Source organism: Bolinopsis microptera, chromosome 10, assembly GCF_026151205.1.
Source record: "Bolinopsis microptera isolate Bmic1 chromosome 10, MBARI_Bmic_1.0, whole genome shotgun sequence".
Lineage (NCBI taxonomy): Eukaryota > Metazoa > Ctenophora > Tentaculata > Lobata > Bolinopsidae > Bolinopsis > Bolinopsis microptera.
The window spans coordinates 10036794-10058586 of record NC_087081.1 but is presented as its reverse complement, the minus strand read 5'-3'; the positions used below and the strand labels follow the sequence as shown (position 1 = coordinate 10058586).

Below are 21793 nucleotides of genomic sequence, written 5' to 3'. Positions count from 1 at the left end.
CATGTTTTTCTGGGCCCAAACATTCTGCGCTCCTACTATGCTATTAGTATTACTGGTCTCTTGACCAACAGCTCCCAATCATCTGTCCATATACGCATAATTTTGGGTTGTAGCGCGATGCACTACTGCATACTGGGATGCACCGCGCATCTTCTCGCAACCACAACTGTACTTGTAGATCGTCGACTTCGAGATATGAAAAATTGATATTGGAGGACTTCGCCGCTTCGACGCGCTGCGCAAACTAGCATTCTTGCTTCGCATCAAAGTGTCGATCGTTGCGTTGATCGTTGCGTTGATCGTTGCGTTGATCGTTGCGTTGATCGTTGCGTTGATCGTTGCGTTGATCGTTGCGTTGATCGTTGCGTTGATCGTTGCGTTGATCGTTGCGTTGATCACGTTGCGTTGATCGTTGCGTTGATCGTTGCGTTGATCGTTGCGTTGATCGTTGCGTTGATTGTTGCGTTGATCGTTGCGTTGATAATTGCTCTGCTTCGCAGAGCAACGATCTCGACAGATTGACATCGTCAATCAAGATTGACATCATGAATCAAGATTTTGGGCTGAATAAAAGGTCGCAGCTTTATCATTTATAGCTTTGCAAATTAATGTGGTTGTCATGTCATGACTTCATGGCTGAATTCAGATTGTAACACGCGAACTTAACGTCTCGGACTCGAGCGACGACAAACATGCTATTGAAAAATTATCACCTCTACTTCGAATTCGATCTAGCAAGCCCGTCAGGCATTATATTACTTGGGGACCTCAGGCTATCATCTTACCTGAGGACCCCAGGCTATTATGTTCATTAACATATAGATTTGGCGGAATGACAGGCTGAGCGCGGCCCAGTAAGCTATCATCTTACTATATATCTTACTATATATAAAGCGAGACGATATATATATATATGTGGATATATCCGTGCCATTTTACTGACACCAGGGCATCAACTTTAACGCGAGTTTCCGCAAAAACCGTAAAAAATATACAACTGAAACCTTTTTGACTGGGTCAAATGCTTTAATGGCCTTCAAATCAGCATGAAAAAATTAAAAATTGGCCAAGGAATGAGAATTTTAGTGCCCAAAATTTGGACTCCCAAGTGGTGTCAAAAACGCGAATTAAATAGGTAATAATTATTTTATTCTCTCGAGTCTTGACACCACTTTAGGGTAGACGGGTTCCTGCTAGTAATTATAAAGCGAGACGATATATATATATGGATCCGTGCCATTTTACTGACACCACGGCATCAACTTTAACGCGACTTTCCGCAAAAACCGCAAAAGATATATTGACGGATGTTACTCGTCTAAATTTCTTCGAAGTAGCGCTCGCCGCTTTTTTCTCGAAATGGCCCGATGGCACGAGCTACGAAGTAGCGCGCGCCGGGCCAAATCATTAACAATGGTCAAAAGATATACAACTGAAACTTTTTTGACTAGGTCAATTGCTTTAATGGCCTTCAAATCAGCATGAAAAAATTAAAAATTGGCCAAGGAATAAGGATTTTAGTGCCCACAATTTTGACTCCCAAGTGGTGTCAAAAACGCGAATTAAATAGGTAATAATTATTTTAGTCACTCGAATCTTGACACCACTTTAGGGTAAACGGGTTCCTGCTAGTAGTCAGTGTAATAACTATAAGCGCCAAGCGCGCGAGCACGGAACTTTTTTCTCCGATTTCGATAAATTTGGTACCAAAAGTTACCTAAAAATGTGAAAATAAATTCACCGTGTAGCAATTTTCGCTTTACCTGAGGACCCCAGGCTATTATGTTCATTAGATTTGGCGGAATGACAGGCTGAGCGCGGCCCAGTAATTTTCGCTAAAAATGCTACACGGCGCTTGTTTGCCGCGCAAATTTTTAGTTTTTGGCCTATTACTTTCACAATTTCAGTTATTATCACAAAATTATTATGGCATCGTAATCAGCTCATCGAAACGAAACTTTTGGTACTAATATTTTAAGAATTATTTTCAAAAATTTTTAATCCGAACACAATTAAGGGTCCCCCCTTGTGTGAAATTTTGAACAAATTTTTGAACAAATTTTTGAAAAATATTATAATTTTGGTACTAAAAGTTGCGTCTGACTAAGCTCATTACGATCCTGTATGAATTATTTCAAAATAATAAATATGTTAGGAATTATAGGCATTTTAAGCAATAAATTACCCCTTTTTCGTCCTTTTTAGTTGTACACTCTTGCGATGCACAAAAGGCCCACATATGTACAGCTCGACGTTATCGTGCTACACAGTGAATTTTCATTATTCACACTTAGAGGCTACTTTTGGTACCAAATTTATCAAAACCAGAGACAACAAATTCTGTGCCAGCTCGTGGCGCTTATTACATAAACTATAGTGTTCATAAACATAGAATAGAGATTCGGCGGAATGACAGGCTGATCAGCGCGGCCCAGTGACAAAATGCAGGAAGCCAGGCACGGCAGTAATGAGTAAGGTTTTCTGGGCTTCGGGGTTATGATTAAGTTAGGATTAAAGTTTATGTAAAACCGTTTTTTTCGGCTGCAAAACTATAAAAACCTAGTAAGTGAAAGTCACGTGATAATTTTTGCGCGAGCGAATTAGTAAAGCCCTACTTAACTGTACTTAATTTAAAGTAAACTCAAATTTAGACAAGCGTTTTTGTGTACTGTTGTCATAACTTTTGGTAAGTCATACAGATTAATTACTTTCCGTAAAACTTTTCAAATGCTCAGTTTTTAAATTCATTAACGGGTTTTACAATACCCGTAAAATATTGGTTTCAAATATTAGACCGTCGACGAGTCCAACTCGGCGTGCATAGGTTATAAACCTACAATAAATTCATAGAAAAATTCAAAATGTCTACTGTTATAAATGACCTCAAGCCAACAAGTTTTTTGTACCCAATAATACTAATAATCAACAAAATTTCATTTTAAAATATTACCCTCCTGTGGAAGAATACTTTGCATTTTTCTCCTTTACAAAAATTGATATTGTTTTTTAAAACCAGGACATTATTTATGAAAAACCGTGTAACTGAATTCAATAGTCAAGTATGTACACAAATTAATTAATAATCTTTTACAAATAAAATTAAAATATGAAATGTAGACAAACTCGCGCCCGAAACCACTGGTGGGTTTTTCAATTGAAGTCCTTGACCATTCAGTTCATGTGACTTCAATTAACCAAAGTTTATTGATTCTTTTCAGCACTGAACACCTTTAAATATATCAAATGGATGATCGAAATGTCCAGATTAGTCGTTGATGAATATCTTGATCGTATAATACATCAGTATCCTTATATAAAACCTCGCTCTTCATTTCACACGATCCCTTTCCATCACAATAATTCCTTCTTGGTAGCTCCAGTATTCAGACGAATATATACGATCAGCTGTTAAACACAGATATACAAGGAATTGTATCAAAAGTAGGTCCCATCTTCAGAGCTTTTCATATATCAGAGAATCTGCCGGTGGAGGAAGCCGTTTCAGCAGCTGATCCGGATGCGGGACTTTGCCCGTCTTCCTCAGATTTGGTTTCCAACAGCTTGGTAATGCCGATAACCCTGCCGATATTGACTTGTTACTTTATTTATTCATAGATTTTCGAATAAAGCGAGGAAATTTCAGCGGAACAAATAAATTCTTTCTTAATTTTCTTTGGAGCAAAATCTTCATTAGCCCACAAATCTGATCCGATAACATAATTGTCAGTTTCAGTAGGCCCCCTACTTTTCAATACTCATATTATTAATTAATTGACTAATTAAAAATTAATTAATTAACTAATTCATTACTAACCTATCATTCTGCTCCTGTAACAAAGTATTATTCCTCTCCCCATCAGTTAACAGACTCGTTACTTGATTCTGGAGACTTGCCAAGTTGTCCTGCAGACTCACAAAGCTTTGCCATACAGCTTGGAGAGCGTCCAGCTTGATCCCTTCAGAGTCAAGTTTGGAGTATAGTTTGTAGAGGTCTTCTCGCATTGTCATTATTGCCTGGAGAGATATATCTCCTTATATGGGCATCACGTGTTTACTATATCTCATAATGCAAGCAAATCAAAGTTGTAGAACTAAGATCAGCACTGTCTTTCAGATTATTAAATCTAAAACATAAACTCTATAGCTACCTCGTAGGAGTCTATCTCGACATCATTTCTCTGGGGAGGAGTAAGTCTGGCACAAACTCTGGCTATGACATCCTGTTTGTCGTGAAGAGAGGTGTTGTGGAGGGAGTTGTACTGTTCATCTCCCCATACTACTTCCCGAACACCCTGAACAGCAGATCAGTTAGTACAATTAGTACAATTAGTACAATTAGTACAATTAGTACAATTAGTACAATTAGTACAATTAGTACAATTAGTAGAATTAGTACAATTAGTACAATTAGTACAATTGAGTACAATTAGTACAATTAGTACAATTAGTACAATTAGTACAATTAGTACAATTAGTACAATTAGTACAATTAGTACAATTAGTACAATTAGTACAATTAGTACAATTAGTACAATTAGTACAATTAGTAGAATTAGTACAATTAGTACAATTAGTACAATTGAGTACAATTAGTACAATTAGTACAATTAGTACAATTAGTACAATTGAGTACAATTAGTACAATTAGTACAATTAGTACAATTAGTACAATTAGCACAATTAGTACAATTAGTACATATCTGTTCTCTGTAGAGATCACACCACAGAGAACTAGACGATGATTCTAACAGATGATATTTCGGAGATCATGATTTGTGATTATCTAATACTCCGAATTAGTTGATAACTTATCACATGGTGATAACCCACCTTTTTACAGGGGCTACAAAGAACTCTAGCTCCCAGCATAGTAAGGGGCCAGGTGATGAGGTTGAAAGGTGCAGGAACAGGGTGGTTAGCCTCGTGCATCATTACTAGCTTCATTACCGAGCACCTCTTCTCCGTGTCACAGGATCTCTTGGACACTTGGATCTTTCCTGGGGAATCAAACGTTAGGATGTTAATGCAGTTACATTGAAAATATCTAACGTTTTATTAGTTCAAAAGAACTAAGCTCACTACAAAATCGGTAGAAATTGACCATTTCTTAATAATAAAAACTATATACGCAGTAAACTTGAAAAAGGTAAGATTCTCACCAAAACAGGAAATAGAGAAGGATATGAAGGTGAGCAAAGAGAGAGCAAGGAATGAAATGAATAGTAACTGAGCTGCAATGTTACCAGCAGCTGTGTTGCCCGGAGTGGATACCACCCTCTGGAGGGAAAGGAACAGCACCGTTACAATTGTAGTCTCCCTGAGGTTACTATGGTTAAAATTGTAGTCTCACTGGGGTTACTGTGGTTACAGTTGTAGTCTTCATGGGGTTACTATGGTTAAAATTCTAGTCTCCCTGGGGTTACTGTGGTTACAATTGTAGTCTCCCTGGGGTTACTATGGTTAAAATTGTAGTCTCCCTGGGGTTACTATGGTTAAAATTGTAGTCTCCCTGGGGTTACTATGGTTAAAATTGTAGTCTCCCTGGGGTTACTATGGTTAAAATTGTAGTCTCACTGGGGTTACTGTGGTTACAGTTGTAGTCTTCCTGGGGTTACTATGGTTACAATTGTAGTCTCCCTGGGGTTACTATGGTTACTATTATATAAACCTTACAGTTAATTTCCACATAACATTTACTATAAGCTTATAAGCGCTGCAAGGTTCGCATAGTATTTTTCGACGGGTTTATCGTGTTTATGAATATTTGATATGACTTAAATAACGAATGATTCAAGAAACTTCACGCAACCATTTTGATTAATGATGTTTTAAACTTGTATTACACAACTTCTCACTAACCTATGTTCTGTAGTAGCAGTGGACATATAAACAGTGTGTATAGCCACACTAAACACTAAGTAAAGGAATCCCAGAACAGCAGCATAAGAGAAGAAGTCAGGTAGAAGCTGGTTAATAACACACAGAGGGTTGCAGGGGATCAGGGGACGGAGGATGGAGAGGAGACGCACTGAGAGAGTTATCAGGAGAACCCCTGGGGAGGTTAGTTGTTAGTTGTTAGTTGTTAGTTGTGTTGTAGAGTAGTGTGAGTGGTTATGTAGTTAGAGACATGGCCCATGGGTAGATGGATAGAATTAGGATGGCCGACGACAATGTGGGTGATGAGCATTGTATATTAGTATATATTACGTTTGATTAGTTACTATGGTAACTATACTTTTGAATAGTTACTACGGTAACTATATTTTTGAATAGTTACTATGGTAACTATACGTTTTCATAGTTACTATGATAAATATACTTATGAATGGTAACTCTGTAACATCTCAACTTACCATATAGAATTTGGACAGCATCAACTCCAGCCTCCCACATAAGGGGCGAAGAGTACATTCTGAGTTTGATGAGGAGAATACTGATCAGCCACGTCAGTATTAGGAGATCACACACAAATCTGAACTGGTAATACCTGAGGAGATAAGGAAATAAGGTTTTTTATCATGGTTTTTTTCATCATGGTCATATTTCATAGAGCTCTTGTGAAATTTAAACTTCTGAATATAATTCGATCTCAAGACCATTTGATAAATTTACAGAAATTGATATTGGTTGAGGAATGAAACAGAACCCCAGTAACCAAAAACAGGAACCGAAAGTAAAAGTGAAACCGAAAGTGAAAGAGAAAATGTTCACATACCAAACAAGAAGTCTACGTCTCTCGATCTCAGAAACAAGAACTCCTAGTCCCAGGGTCCAGGTCGCTATTTCTAACCACGATATCTCCATCTGTCGAATTGGAAACAAATTAGTATCTTAATGATATTTCTCATATTTAAAATTGCTAGTTCATTGCATTATAATAAATTAATATTTTAATAGTTAGTCAATGATAGAAGTACATTAATAAATAGTTATATCTAACTAAAAAGGTTATCACACATAACTAAATTCAAACCAAAAATATAACTTAACAAATATAATTTTACAACAAATTATAACAAATATAACTTAATAACTTAAAATAAGATAAAAACCTTGTGAGAGGAACAGATAGAACAGACCACTACGAGTACCAACAAGAGCAGATCAGTTATTAGCGAACTTGTGAAAACAGCAAATGGGGAATAAACTCTGTACCTGAAATAACGCAGCTGTTAAAAAAGTAAATATTATATTTTAGTTTGTAAAAATCTTTTATCGGTGATACTGTGCAACTGCAAGAATGTTGAACAGCGACCGAACGAGTCAATTCATGTTACTACTCATTCAGCGCTGGTTTCAAGCCAACAAAAGAGGTTAAAAAGATGTTAAAAGATTGGGTTAGAAAGATGTTAAAATGTGTTAAAATAGGTAAAAAAGAGGATTAAAAGCGGTTGGAGGATGAATGAACTGCTAACATGTATTTGCGAAGTATTGAGTCCCTTCTGATGCCACAAAGAAGGTAGCTGATAACAGAGATGAAGGGAAGCAGTACTGGAGATACCAAACACAACAATATGTCAACTGAAACAGAACTTGGTTACAAATAGAACTTGGTTACAAATAGAACTTGGTTAAAAATAGAACTTGGTTAAATATAGAACATGGTTAAATGGACTGACCTGACATGCTTGGACTTGGAGTAAAACCTCAAGTTGTCGTTTTGACAAGGACGCTAAAGATCATGCAGGGGAATGCTACTATGGTTACTATGGTAACCATCATGCTACTATGGTTACTACGGTAAGATATCAGTAATGTTTAAAAGAAATAAGCATGATAGCAGGGATGATATCATGTCCAAATATTCAGTGACTAATTTTATTTATGATTCGTTGATTCTACCATTATTAACTCTCGAAAATGTTTATTGAAGTTTAACAACTAAAGTTTCAGGTAATCTGTAGCTGTTAGTTGTTGATTTGGTTTATTTGCTGTTAGACAGTTAGAAGTGATAAGTGATAACACAACCTGAAATTTGGCACTCAGAATGATGTCTGGTGCCATGCCAAGCACACCTTTTATCGCATTGAATCACCTCACCGACACTTCTGACATCATACTGTTCCTGCAAGGCGAAGCAGCAAAGGGTGCGGCCAGGCTACAAGCTTATGGCAGCCTCACTCTTGAAACTATCGCCTTCAGGAAGGGAACTATCAAAAATCATACCACTATCAACAAACAATTCATGGCAGATCTCATTATCCCACCTAGAGCAACGAGAGACCTAACAACACCAACCATGATGCTGGGACGGCACTTCACCGTCACAACTCCTGGAGCCGATAACACTGAATATAGAAATTCACTTCAAAACACCATTGACAACATTACCAGTGAAACGATCACCTGCTACACTGACGGGTCACTCACAGACTCGGGATGCGGGGCTGGCTATATCATCACAACTGACAACAATAACACCACCCTTGAAGAAAGATCATTCATGCTCCCTGATTATTGCACTGTTTACCAAACAGAGCTCACCGCCATCATTGAAGCTTGCAAATATCTCTCTACGTACCTATACCAACACACATATCATCATATGGTCTGACAGTCTCTCATCTATACAAGCTATCTCCGCGCTTTCAACGCGGAGTAGAACTACAAGAGACTGTTACGACTCTCTTAATGCACTCGGATCCAACAACACGCTAGAGATACGATGGATTGCAGCACACATCGGATTGTGGGGGGAACGAAAAAGCAGATGAGCTGGCCAAGCTTGGTACAATAAGTGAATCCACTTTGAAGTGTCCAATTCCACAATCCTACATCAAGCGTCAAATCGACAACAAAGTCAACAGACTGAATCAGGAAACTTGGTTAACTGACGGTCCCAGACACACCAAACTGACACTCGGCCACAAGCACGCCAAAATCATCAAAAACCTCAACACTACACTCAGCAACAACAGACAAGATTACAGAACTGCAGTTCACCTCATCACGGGTCACTTCGGCTTAAACAAACACCTTCACACCATTTGCAAATCAAACACCAGTGCTTGTCCTATGTGCGGCGACGGAGAGGAAACTGTCTCACACTTCCTTGGACAGTGTCCGGCTATTGCTCAAATTAGAGGTCAATATTTCCAGGACTACTACCTCTCTGTCAATGACATATTCGACAACCAACACATCACCACAATTGTCAATTTCGCAAACCGCACCAAACGCTTAATTTTGCCGGAAGAGCTGGATCAGACCGGGGTGACTTAAAGTATTATCTCATATGCTGTCTCGTCTCGTTTTACTTTTCCAAACCCAGCTGGCATTTAAGCGTATCATTTTGACTCATATCACTTCTTACACCATCCTCCACCAATCACTCTGATTTCACCGGCAACCTTCCCCAGGGTTGCCACACCCCAGAGGTAGGCAGAGCATCTCAATGCTATCCTCTCGTGGGCTATCTTGGCCCAGCCTCTTTAAAAAAAAAAAAACCTGAAATACTTTCGACTGCATGACTGGAGAAGGTGTACGATCTACTACTGTACCCCCTCCCCCCTCCCCTCCCCCAGGGTTACCAAGCTTAGTACCTGGTTGGGGTTTGCCGGATTTAGACCGTGTAATCCTCTGTTGTAGCATCCTGTAAGTGGCTGGGTGGGACACAAACTCGTTCCTACCGTAGTACAGAGCGTCGTGAATAGGGGCAGACTGTCTGGAGGGGGCGTGGTCACGTGACATTACCGCTGTTACCTGGGCACAAATTTAAGTTTTAAGCAAAATAAAACGATTGAAGCTATGACTAAAGTTTTTAAGGTCAGAGGGAAACTGAGGTTGCAAATGTTAGAAAGACGATTTGGGAAGGCAGAAAGCTGTCATAGAATACGCAAAGTGAGCAGGAGCCTAGAGCATTACAAAACAGACCTCTTCAGTAGATAGACACTGGTCAATAAGCTGAACAGAGAACCTCTCACAAGCAGTACCCAAACGTTCCCAGTGTGAGGTCAGAGCAGGTCTAACACACGCTAATAATCTGAACGCTCGGCCTGATGTGAGGTTAGTGGGGTTAGTGAGGTTAGTGGGGTTAGTGAGGTTAGTGAGGTTGGTGAGGTAAGTGAGGTTAGTGAGGTTAGTGAGGTTAAAGCAGGTCTAACACACGCTAATAGTCTGAACGCTCGGCCTGATGTGGGGTTAGTGAGGTTAGTGGGGTTAGTGAGGTTAGTGAGGTTAGTGGGGTTAGTGAGGATAGTGAGGTTAGTGAGGTTAGTGAGGTTAGTGGGGTTAGTGAGGTTAGTGAGGTTAGTGAGGTTAGTGAGGTTAGTGAGGTTAGTGAGGTTAGTGAGGTTAGTGGGGTTAGTGAGGTTAGTGAGGTTAGTGAGGTTAGTGAGGTTAGTGAGGTTAGTGAGGTTAGTGAGGTTAGAGCAGGTCTAACACAAGCTAATGGTCTGAACGCTCGGCCTGATGGACAATGGACAATGTTAACTTGTTAGTGAGGTTAGACTCTGTTGTGTTGTTGTTGTAAGTACTTAGTAATAACAAATAAAACAAGGAGACTAGTATACTTTAACTTTCACCACATAAATTGGTCGTGATCGTTTTATTAGCTCCACCTCGCAGTCATGGTAAAGTACTCTGTCTTGTAAAATCATCATGTGAATTGTGAAATGTGAAACTGTGGAATGTTCACTAACCGAGCAGGAATGCAGTTTCAAGTGGAGTTGGTGTAAGGATGAGGATCTGCTGAGATATCAGCCTCCACAGTGCCTGAATATCAGGGTCTCTACACTCAACCACGTTCACTGAGACACCTGCATTATTGGATAGTTTTATAACCTCCAAAAAACAACAACAGAAGAGAAAACCCACTTAAAAACACACGCAATAACCGCTAATAGTAATCAGTACAGGTCTTGGCAAGTTATTGTCAGTTCAAAATTCCTTCTACACAAACACGATTAAAACAAAGAATATTTTAAAACCTCCTTACCTAGTCTGACTCCCAACATCCTAGCTAGTCTTCTGTCAGTACAGCCCCCTAGTCTCATCAGGCTCTCACCCAGATTAGCACCTTGTGAGACCAGATACTCGGCTACATCCATTCTGTCTACTCTCAGAGCTGAGGAGAGCGGGCAATCTGCACGTGCACACCTGAGATAGAGGGTGTTACCATTAGGAGCAGAACAAAGGGAAACGACTAGGAATTAACCAAGTATAATCGAACTTAGAGTAGTTGCACACAACTTTCAGTCTTTAAAATTATCCAAACTCTATTCTTCCAAATATCAACTCGTCCGAAATAAAAACTATATCCATTAGAACTGTCGTCTTCAAACGTACCCCACTGCCCTGTTACCGCGCTACTGGTCACGTGGGATCACGTGCAGACTGCAGCGCGTCCGAGGTCACGCGACCAGCACCGCAGTACTCATAATGGCAGGAAAGTTAGGGCCAGTTTCTAAGAATTCCTGCACCCCCGTTAAAAGCAAAGATAAAGAAAGATAAACCTAGAGTGGGCTGATAATGAGTGTAACAGCGATCATTAAAACAGAATTAATAAACTGTCTCAACTGCATGGTTACTCAGACCCGCCACCGTTTTAAAATTGATACTGAATTGTTATCCAGTGTCGTAACTTATATTACGACCCCACACTTCGCTGTTATATGGTGGCGACGCGATGGTTTGTGAAAATTGCGCCCTTTCCGAAGAAAATTGGTCCAAATTAGAGGTTAAATCAACAATATTTCGTCCCAAATTCGTCCCTTCAATTGAAACATAAATAAATAAAGACCTAACTTATAAAACTTACATATTCATAACATATTGAAAATAAAAAGTAAACTTATTAGACTAACATGTTATCAGTGATACCGTTAGGACTGTTGACACTAGCCCCAGCCTCCACAAGTAGCCTCACGCACTCTGGGTTCCCCCCTAATATAGCGGATACTATCGGGGATATTATTACTTGGGGCTCTGGCACTCTGATACTTTCCTGAGGGCAATGATAAGGTTAGTCTAGGTTAGTATAGTGAGGTTATCATTATAAGTGAGGTTAGTGAGGTTAATGAGGTTAACATTATAAATGAAACTTCGAATCAGGACCCGAGAGCTATACTACTAAAGAAACACTCAATCAGTTCCACTTGTTCTGATTGATCACTGAATCTACCACATAACACATATAATAAAAGGCTCTGGAGAGGTTCACTTACCGCACTAGTTACCCTCATGGAGTTGTGCTTCATATCCGCCATCACGCCCAGATAAGCGTTCCCATTTCTCTGTAGACTCTCAGGGTTGACGGAGAGGAAGGAGTCTAGAGCGTTAGCGTCCCCTTCTCCGCAGAGTCTCATTAGTGTGGTGTAGTCAGGGATTGGGGCTACGTGCGGTGTGCTATCTGTAAAACAGGGGGTTAGTTATAGGGGCGGGGTCGAGGGGCGCCAACATTCAACGTTACGCCACTGGCACCACGCTAGTCCCACCAGACTATAGTTGAGGTAAAAAGACTGAGTCTATGGTAATAGGTAACAGGGAAGATAATGGACACGTTGCAGAAAACTTCAACTTGTACTTCTGGCGTTGCGTTTCGTTTTCTTCTGCTGTAAACAGCTGTGATCACACCGAATGTACATTGTACATTCAGTGTTCATGTATGATGTATACATTTTATTTTGCCATGTACAGCAGACTGAACTATTTGAAATTGAAGTGCACTGTGTATAGACTTATAGGTATAGTTGATGATTCAAATGTCATTGTAGGTACAACTTTCAGCAGTAAAGTAGACAGTGTACAGTACTACAGTAAAGTTGATATAATAATGTACAGTTTATAGTTATCTGTATGCATAGTTTGGTACGTGATAACGCCTGCCAAGATCGTACAGTTGGATTTCTAATTTCTTACATTTTCCATGTTTTTTTTTGAAAAATTGACTAACGAACTCCAACGAACTCTAACGAACTCCAAATTTTGAACGAACTCCACGAACTCTACGCCAAAAATCAACGAACTCCGCATCTATGCAATTTAAACTCACTGAATCATCTGTTAGTGTAACTATGGTAACTATGGTAAATATGGTAACTATGGTAACTATAGTAACTATAGCTAGTAACTATAGTAACTATAGTAACTATTGGTAACTAAACTCACTGAATCGTTTGTTAGTGTACTCCTCATCATATGTCTCCTCCCTGAACCCCTCTCTGAAGGTCCTATCAAAAGGAGGATCGTAACAGAGTGTTGTCATGGGACTGAGCAGGGTTTCCTCATCTTCTAGCAGTGGACTTCTCTGGATGTGGATTGTAAACGTCATTTCAAATACTGTTAGACAAACTTTCCAAAAAGTCAAGATTTCAAGGTGCGACAAGATGCGACAAGGTGCGACAAGGTGCGACAAAAATTAGAACTAAATAAAATTATACAATATCATCGGAATGGGGCGGATAAAGTGTGCACCGTTTTTCTCAGTGATCAACCGATACCGTTTCCAATTTCATGGGTTAAGTATATTCGAGCTAGAGTATGTTGTGATATATGATAAGGTATGTACTGTGGTACTTGGACTATAGTTTGCTGGTAATGGTTCATATTACATGGTCTAACGATATGTTACCCCAAATAATCTTATTGAGTTGTTGCATGCTCCCAAAAGACTTGTTGATTCAAGTAACTCATCACTGTACTATTATACTTAACGTGGGGACTCTCGTGGGGATGTGAAGCATATTTTCTGATAAGTGACTGCGATTAACCAATCAGCTTCCATTATTGATCAATCAAACCCCAGAATCACTGTCACGTGTCAAAAAATATGCTGCACCACACCACTAGAATACACTAATCTTCCAGCACTTACCAGGTCTCGGATGGAAGTGTGCTCGGGGAGGTCGGGGATATCATCAAGACTAGCGCTCACTGCTACTGATCTTACTTGGGGCCACTGATCCGGGACAGCACTTGCTGCACTTTCTCTGCGGGAGAAGGGATATTAGTCGCGCAGTTAGTTGTTGTAAGTTGTGACTGTAAGTTGTGACTGTAAGTTGTGACTGTAAGTTGTGACTGTAAGTTGTGACTGTAAGTTGTGACTGTAAGTTGTGACTGTAAGTTGTGACTGTAAGTTGTGACTGTTAGTTGTGACTGTAAGTTGTGACTGTAAGTTGTGACTGTAAGTTGTGACTGTAAGTTGTGACTGTAAGTTTTGACTGTAAGTTGTGACTGTTAGTTGTGACTGTTAGTTGTGACTGTAAGTTGTGACTGTAAGTTGTGACTGTAAGTTGTGACTGTTAGTTGTGACTGTTAGTTGTGACTGTTAGTTGTGACTGTTAGTTGTGACTGTAAGTTGTGACTGTAAGTTGTGACTGTTAGTTGTGACTGTTAGTTGTGACTGTAAGTTGTGACTGTAAGTTGTGACTGTAAGTTGTGACTGTAAGTTGTGACTGTAAGTTGTGACTGTAAGTTTTGACTGTAAGTTGTGACTGTAAGTTGTGACTGTAAGTTGTGACTGTAAGTTGTGACTGTAAGTTGTGACTGTAAGTTGTGACTGTAAGTTGTGACTGTTAGTTGTGACTGTTAGTTGTGACTGTTAGTTGTGACTGTTAGTTGTGACTGTAAGTTGTGACTGTAAGTTGTGACTGTAAGTTGTGACTGTAAGTTGTGACTGTTAGTTGTGACTGTTAGTTGTGACTGTTAGTTGTGACTGTAAGTTGTGACTGTAAGTTGTGACTGTAAGTTGTGACTGTTAGTTGTGACTGTTAGTTGTGACTGTTAGTTGTGACTGTTAGTTGTGACTGTAAGTTGTGACTGTAAGTTGTGACTGTAAGTTGTGACTGTAAGTTTTGACTGTAAGTTGTGACTGTAAGTTTTGACTGTAAGTTGTGACTGTTAGTTGTGACTGTTAGTTGTGACTGTTAGTTGTGACTGTTAGTTGTGACTGTTAGTTGTGACTGTTAGTTGTGACTGTAAGTTGTGACTGTAAGTTGTGACTGTTAGTTGTGACTGTTAGTTGTGACTGTTAGTTGTGACTGTTAGTTGTGACTGTTAGTTGTGACTGTAAGTTGTGACTGTTAGTTGTGACTGTTAGTTGTGACTGTAAGTTGTGACTGTAAGTTGTGACTGTTAGTTGTGACTGTTAGTTGTGACTGTTAGTTGTGACTGTTAGTTGTGACTGTAAGTTGTGACTGTAAGTTGTGACTGTAAGTTTTGACTGTAAGTTGTGACTGTTAGTTGTGACTGTTAGTTGTGACTGTTAGTTGTGACTGTTAGTTGTGACTGTTAGTTGTGACTGTTAGTTGTGACTGTTAGTTGTGACTGTAAGTTGTGACTGTAAGTTGTGACTGTTAGTTGTGACTGTTAGTTGTGACTGTTAGTTGTGACTGTTAGTTGTGACTGTTAGTTGTGACTGTAAGTTGTGACTGTTAGTTGTGACTGTTAGTTGTGACTGTAAGTTGTGACTGTTAGTTGTGACTGTTAGTTGTGACTGTTAGTTGTGACTGTTAGTTGTGACTGTTAGTTGTGACTGTTAGTTGTGACTGTTAGTTGTGACTGTTAGTTGTGACTGTAAGTTGTGACTATTAGTTGTGACTGTTAGTTGTGACTGTTAGTTGTGACTGTTAGTTGTGACTGTTAGTTGTAGGTTTAACTTACCTTTTATTTCTGTCAAATTTAACTTTTCTCTTCGCTTTCTGAGATTTTATCGGTGAGATTAGCCTCACAAATTCCTCAGAGAACATAAATTTCCAGTTTCTTTCTGCACATCAAGATAAGGAGGAGGTCGTCAGGTCACCAACCATGGTTTTATTCTATGAAACTGTGCTCATTTTGGGAGACCTTTCTATTTATATATTTATATAATATTATTAATTTGAATACACATAGGAACCTGGAACATAAAGTAAGTAAAAAAATGTATTATCACGCTCGTGTGTTTTTTAAGAATTATGTTATTTAGGAACAATTATTCCGGTCTTGGTAAGAGTTCTTAGAAGAACTTGAGCATAGGAATATACGAGAAGACTCAACACAAAAACTAATATGAGTGAAGAAAGGAAGAGAATTATTCTTTATTAGCTTATTGAGTATCGAACTGATATACTCGTTCAAAAGCTAAAAGTCTACACTAAACTAACACTAAAATAACACTAAACTAACACTAAACTAACACTAAACTAACACTAAACTAACACTAAACTAACACTAAACTAACACTAAACTAACACTAAACTAACACTAAACTAACACTAAACTACCACTCTACAAAAGTGAAGCGATATCAAGCCATAAAGGTAAGGTTGACAGAGAGGAAAGTATTATATGCAACAACTTCTCACAAGCAATATCTCTGATTAGATATTTGTAGATATTAGATTATGATATACTCTGTGTAGTTTGTGTATAGTGTGTGCATTACTAGAAGTAGAAACACATGTTTGGTTATCATTCATTATTATTAAGAGTATTTTAATTAATTGTTATGAGTGTAGTTATTAATTATTATCAGTATTTGGAGGTTAAAACTAGGCACCAGTGACTTCCTGCTCGAGAGTGACATTTACAATTCCGAAGTATCATAACCTCTTACTTCCTCATTAATATCTCTAGTACACCGCTAGTATGCATTCGACATCGTTACACAATATACCTCTTTGGCTATACAGTTTGCACCGTTGCTTTTAGACACACACACTTAGTTGTTTATTCCTTTTACGGCATCATAAAGCTATGTGGGGATGACACGCCTGACAAACTACAAACTACTTCATGAAATATTGAATATTGAGGATAAAAGTGGTGCAGATCGCCATACCACACGGCTAGCAATAACTGCTTTTGTCAAGGTATATATATAAAAGAGTCGGCACTGGGATCAATAGTTATAAATAAATAAAATCAGGAAACCAATACAGTAATGATAGGTAATATTGCAATTACAATAAGTATTACAATAAGCCATATTAGAATGACAAGTCGTTACAAAGAATTTTGACAGTACAGCTATCTTATCTATTTATATACAAACTCTTTATTCACTCGGCAGTGAATAAACACTTACGGTCAACAAAGCCGTCACGTGTTCTATTTTTATGTGTGTATACTGTAGAAAAGTAGAGATTCTAATTTTGAAACATCCCAGTTCATCAAACGAACGTGGAATTATGATTAAAAAAGCATGTTAAGAATATTTTATCCCTAAATCCTCAGAAGCTCAGAAGAGACGAATAACGAAATCATGATATCGAAAAGAGGGACCCCCGACCTCAATACTACGACAAGCTTATTACTCAAGGTGGTAAAACTAGTGTGTATAGTAGAATTTGCACAGGCTACAGGCTACTTTAACAGTGTAAATCACTTCGCTACTACTAGGATATTGCCCGTAATGAAACTTTATTAAAACTAAACATTCTATAATTGTTAACTTTATTAAAACAAAACTAGAATTGTCAGGACAAATGTGCGACAAACCAACGTTTATGAACTTTTCATGAAGAAGATTGCGAATATCTTGCCGGCTTGCCCCCTTGATGTTTTAAGAAGGACAAAATCACGATTGCAAAGTGCAAAACTGTACATCAACCATTAGCCAAAGGAGAACTACAAAGTACACGCTGAACATGACTCTAGCAGGGGAGCAAGTGGCTAGCAAGTGGCTAGCAAGTGGGTGGCAGTGAAATCTAAAATCCTCTGAAGTTGGAATTAAGTGACATATTAGCCCTGGAGGGTAGTGTATTGTTATGTAACTATACACTGTCACTAGTGTTAATATAATTGTGTACTGATATAAGACTTTGTAGCCCCCCCCCCCCCCCCCCCCCCCCCCTTTTTTTAAAAGACTGTGATGATCACCAGAATTACGGACGATCCTAATGATGTGTGCGTTTAAAAAAGTGCTGTTATTTCGAACCACTACGAGCCTGACTGAAAGCGAAACTGGCAAGCGGGGCCCTTCGTTACGCCACAAACTAACCGGTGAGTAAAGGTACAAATACAATCTTTATAAAAAGCAGCAGCGTTACTTTATTCAAGTGTTGAAGAAACTTAATACTTTAATACGGTGTTAGTGTGTTCGTTACGAAACTAAATAATCAGATACCCGCCCTAAACATAAATATATGGTTACCATGGCTACAGCATGAATATAGGACTCTCTTAAGTCATCTGCAGGAAGTGTACTAGAAGTCAATATATTTGTAACTTATTTATAATACTTATAATACAACATGAGTGCTATGAACGAAGTAGAGATTGTACGAGGCATGAGATAATAAATATAAATATTATTACACTTTTATGATAATGAATTAGCATTATATTCAATATTCATTCTCAAATGGCTGAGGTAACACGGTTATCAACTTAAAATGACAACACAACTTCGTATTAAAAGAGAACAATAAAAAACGTTATAATGAGATGGATCAGCGTAAGAAGGAGTAGAAGTAATAGCAAGAAGAGAGCAAAGAGGAGACAAAGGAGACAGAGGGTGAAAGTAATCATAATTTTAACGGGATTTTTTAACTGTGTGGATGTGAGCTGGTAACTGGCAAACTACCAACAACAAGACATGATCTCTGTAAATAACAACTGAGGAGGAGGAGGGGTAATACGGGGAGAGAGGGTAAAGTTTCATATGTGTTTAGTGCGGCAGGTGTGTATTGTGATCACGTGATATCCAGTTATAATCACGTGGTAATTCTCACTCAAACACTCGGACGAATCCATAATCACGTGGTACCTGGCCAGCACTGGATCGTACCCAAGCCTACCTTATCAGTGGTGTAACGTTAAGCCACTGTACCTTATCCAACTTATGTGTTATCCAACTTATGTGTTATCCAACTTATGTGTTATCCAACTTATGTGTTATCCAACTTATGTGTTATCCAACTTATGTGTTATCGGACTTTATTTGAATCACGATGGCGTTCGAGCGTTCATTTTAATGTCCGTCCAAAATTATGTCCGTTTACGCAATGTCCGGTTAAATAACGTCCGATAAAGTAAATGGAGACGATAGCACAATCGCTTTGATACGAAGTAAGATATTTTAGAATTACAGATAATTGTAAGAAACATATTAAATTCTCACCTTGAAACAGAGCCAGACTCGTACCCGTTATCACTGGTAATCACTTTATCATGTGACCTGTACCCTCTGAAATTGTAAATATTTCAACATAAATAACAGTAATTTAAACTGTAAATATTCCTGTAAACCTTTATAACACACACCTCAGGGTTCGAGAAAGCAAATCTCAATCAATTTATTCGATCGTGAGTAACTCGTGGGTCGATAATGAGCGGTATTTGGTGAGTACGCGGCAACCACCCATTCAAACACATTAATGTTGGTTGATTCAACTTTAATGCCACCTATCAAGCATCCATTATCGAAACCCTACCAAGCGGGGTGACAATGGATCCATTATTTGCTAATAGACCTGTACCTGCTATGATGATCTAAGCAGTAGGTTGGTTTGACTAAGTATAATTATATTCATACTGGATACTACTGAAAAGTGCATCCTCACTTATTCCGCTCCTGAGAGGGAGGGGGCCGGGACCTGAGGGGGGGGGGGGACAATTTCTAAACAACTTACGCGTATTTGTCTGGTATGCGGGGTGAAGGTACGGAGGATATCTGATCTGAACTGTACTGGTAGGACAACATTATCTTAGGTCATTTTGCAGCATCTGGGTGAGACGGGATCAGGAAACTTGTCAAATAGACGTGGTTACCATGGTTACCACAACATGTTACCATGGTTACCACAACATGTTACCATGGTTACCACAACATGTTATCATGGTTACCACAACATGTTACCATGGTTACCACAACATGTTACCATGGTTACCACAACATGTTACCATGGTTACCACAACATGTTACCATGGTTACCACAACATGTTACCATGGTTACCACAACATGTTACCATGGTTACCACAACATGTTACCATGGTTACCACAACGTACTGTTGCCATGGTAAAACGGGATCAAATAAACTTGTGGTTGAATGTATACATTGTTTGAATGACCTTTATTGTACTTGGTACTTGGTAGAGGTGTTTCATCAGAATGTGATGATTTCTTTAATCAAACAAAAGGATTGTTGGTAAATATTTTATTGAAATTGAAAAATAAACTTGTAAAATAGAATAATATCCATGGAGTTAAATTACAAAAAAGTTGCCTGCTTATCTGAAAGTTTAGGCGGAGAATCAAGATTTAGTCGATTTAAAAAAAACACGAACTTTTGTGAGCAAGTAGCTCTAAAAAGGTTTTCAACTGAAATTAACGGTAAAACTCAGGAATGTCATAAAAAAACGTATGTGGTAGATAAATCATAGTTATCATAAAAACGTGTTTGTCAAACTATGAGATGGAGAATCAAGATTTAGTCGATTTCAAACTTAATCTTTGAGAGTTCATTGTGATTATGATAATAATCGGTCGTCTTTTGAGCAAAGAAATGTAAAGTAGTACGTCTTATCACACAAATTGGCAGTGTAATAAAATAATAACAAGCTGAAATAACGATAAACTAAAACGAAGGTAATACCGGAATGTCACAATAGCCATGATCTCAGATTGTTAATATTACCTTATATGACATGGTGTTACCATAGTAACACTACCATAAAAGGTAATGCCATTTAATCAGATTTTCAGAACTGCTAGTTTGACTGCCATGGGTATCGCGGGGACTAAAAACTCTATTTATAGAGTGTTTAGTCCCCGATACCTGGCAGTTTACAAACTATGAACTAGAAGGACTCTGGGACCTCTGGACTAAGAAGGTTGTTGTACCCGAATAATAACGGTGAGGGAAATGAACCGTGTGACAGTGAGTGTGTAACTGTTCAGTTCTGTAAGTGTGTCATTACAGTTAGAGAGTTCTTATGTGCAGACTATTCGTACAATGTACAGACAATTCAATTCAACAACATGATGAACTGTGAAACAGAGAGCAGCAGCTGTGCCCTCGTGAGGGAATGAGCAAATGATAAAAGACTTTTCTGATGACTGATCAGTTGACTGATGATCTTAAATACTCAAAGGTCGTAAAAGACCACATCGAATTTGTGCTAAATCTTAAGAATAAGACTCTTATAACAGCTCGTGGTACCAGTGAAGAGCTAGTAACCAGATAGTAACCAACTAGTAACCAGCTAGTAACCAACTCGTGGTACCAGTGAAGAGTTAAATATAATGCCCCCAATATAATGATCTATCAAAAGGTTTGGAGGGGGATTTGTTTTAAAACATATAAGAGATAAGAAAAGTTTGTTTTAGCAGGAGCTTTCAAAATACATGTGTAAATCGTCTTCAGCTAGGTGAAGATGTGAAGGGGTGATCAAAAGGTTGGCCCCTGGACACTTATAGCGATCGCAAAATTAAACACAAAAGGTACATCAAAAAGGTACATCAAAAAGGTACATCAAAAAGGTACATCAAAAAGGTACATCAAAAAGGTACATCAAAAAGGTACATCAAAAAGGTACATCAAAAAGGTACATCAAAAAGGTACATCAAAAAGGTACATCAAAAAGGTACATCAAAAAGGTACATCAAAAAGGTACATCAAAAAGGTACATCAAAAAGGTACATCAAAAAGGTACATCAAAAAGGTACATCAAAAAGGTACATCAAAAAGGTACATCAAAAAGGTACATCTCACTATGACTAACACAACCAGTACAATAATTTCAAACTTAAACGATATCCACGTAAAATAAAAACGTTACACCATACAATTACATCAGCAGTCTAAAATAGACGGACCCCGTGTGGGTACTACCCGCCAGCCCCCTAATAGGTTAAGCGTTAACACACA

At 38.5% G+C, this 21793-nt stretch overlaps 1 protein-coding gene across 2 annotated transcripts; it reads right to left on the bottom strand.

The window, feature by feature from the left end:
- Positions 1-2704: 2704 nt before the first annotated feature.
- LOC134822291 (uncharacterized) lies at positions 2705-19649 on the bottom strand. 2 transcript variants are annotated; one of them, XM_063833207.1, is made up of 20 exons: positions 19554-19649; positions 19043-19108; positions 13814-13928; positions 13108-13246; positions 12165-12349; positions 11805-11944; positions 10937-11097; positions 10641-10757; positions 9874-9995; positions 9543-9702; positions 7416-7521; positions 7053-7155; positions 6716-6804; positions 6354-6487; positions 5860-6052; positions 5160-5317; positions 4831-4997; positions 4149-4292; positions 3815-4014; positions 2705-3579 (listed from the first exon to the last, which is right to left on the bottom strand). In XM_063833207.1, exons 1-20 carry the CDS (start codon positions 19622-19624, stop codon positions 3465-3467), a joined length of 2685 nt encoding a protein of 894 aa, XP_063689277.1. In that variant the 5' UTR covers positions 19625-19649; the 3' UTR covers positions 2705-3464. The 2 variants fall into 2 exon arrangements, with proteins under 2 accessions (XP_063689277.1, XP_063689278.1); XM_063833208.1 differs by lacking the exons at positions 19043-19108; positions 19554-19649 and adding an exon at positions 15601-15806.
- Positions 19650-21793: the final 2144 nt, after the last annotated feature.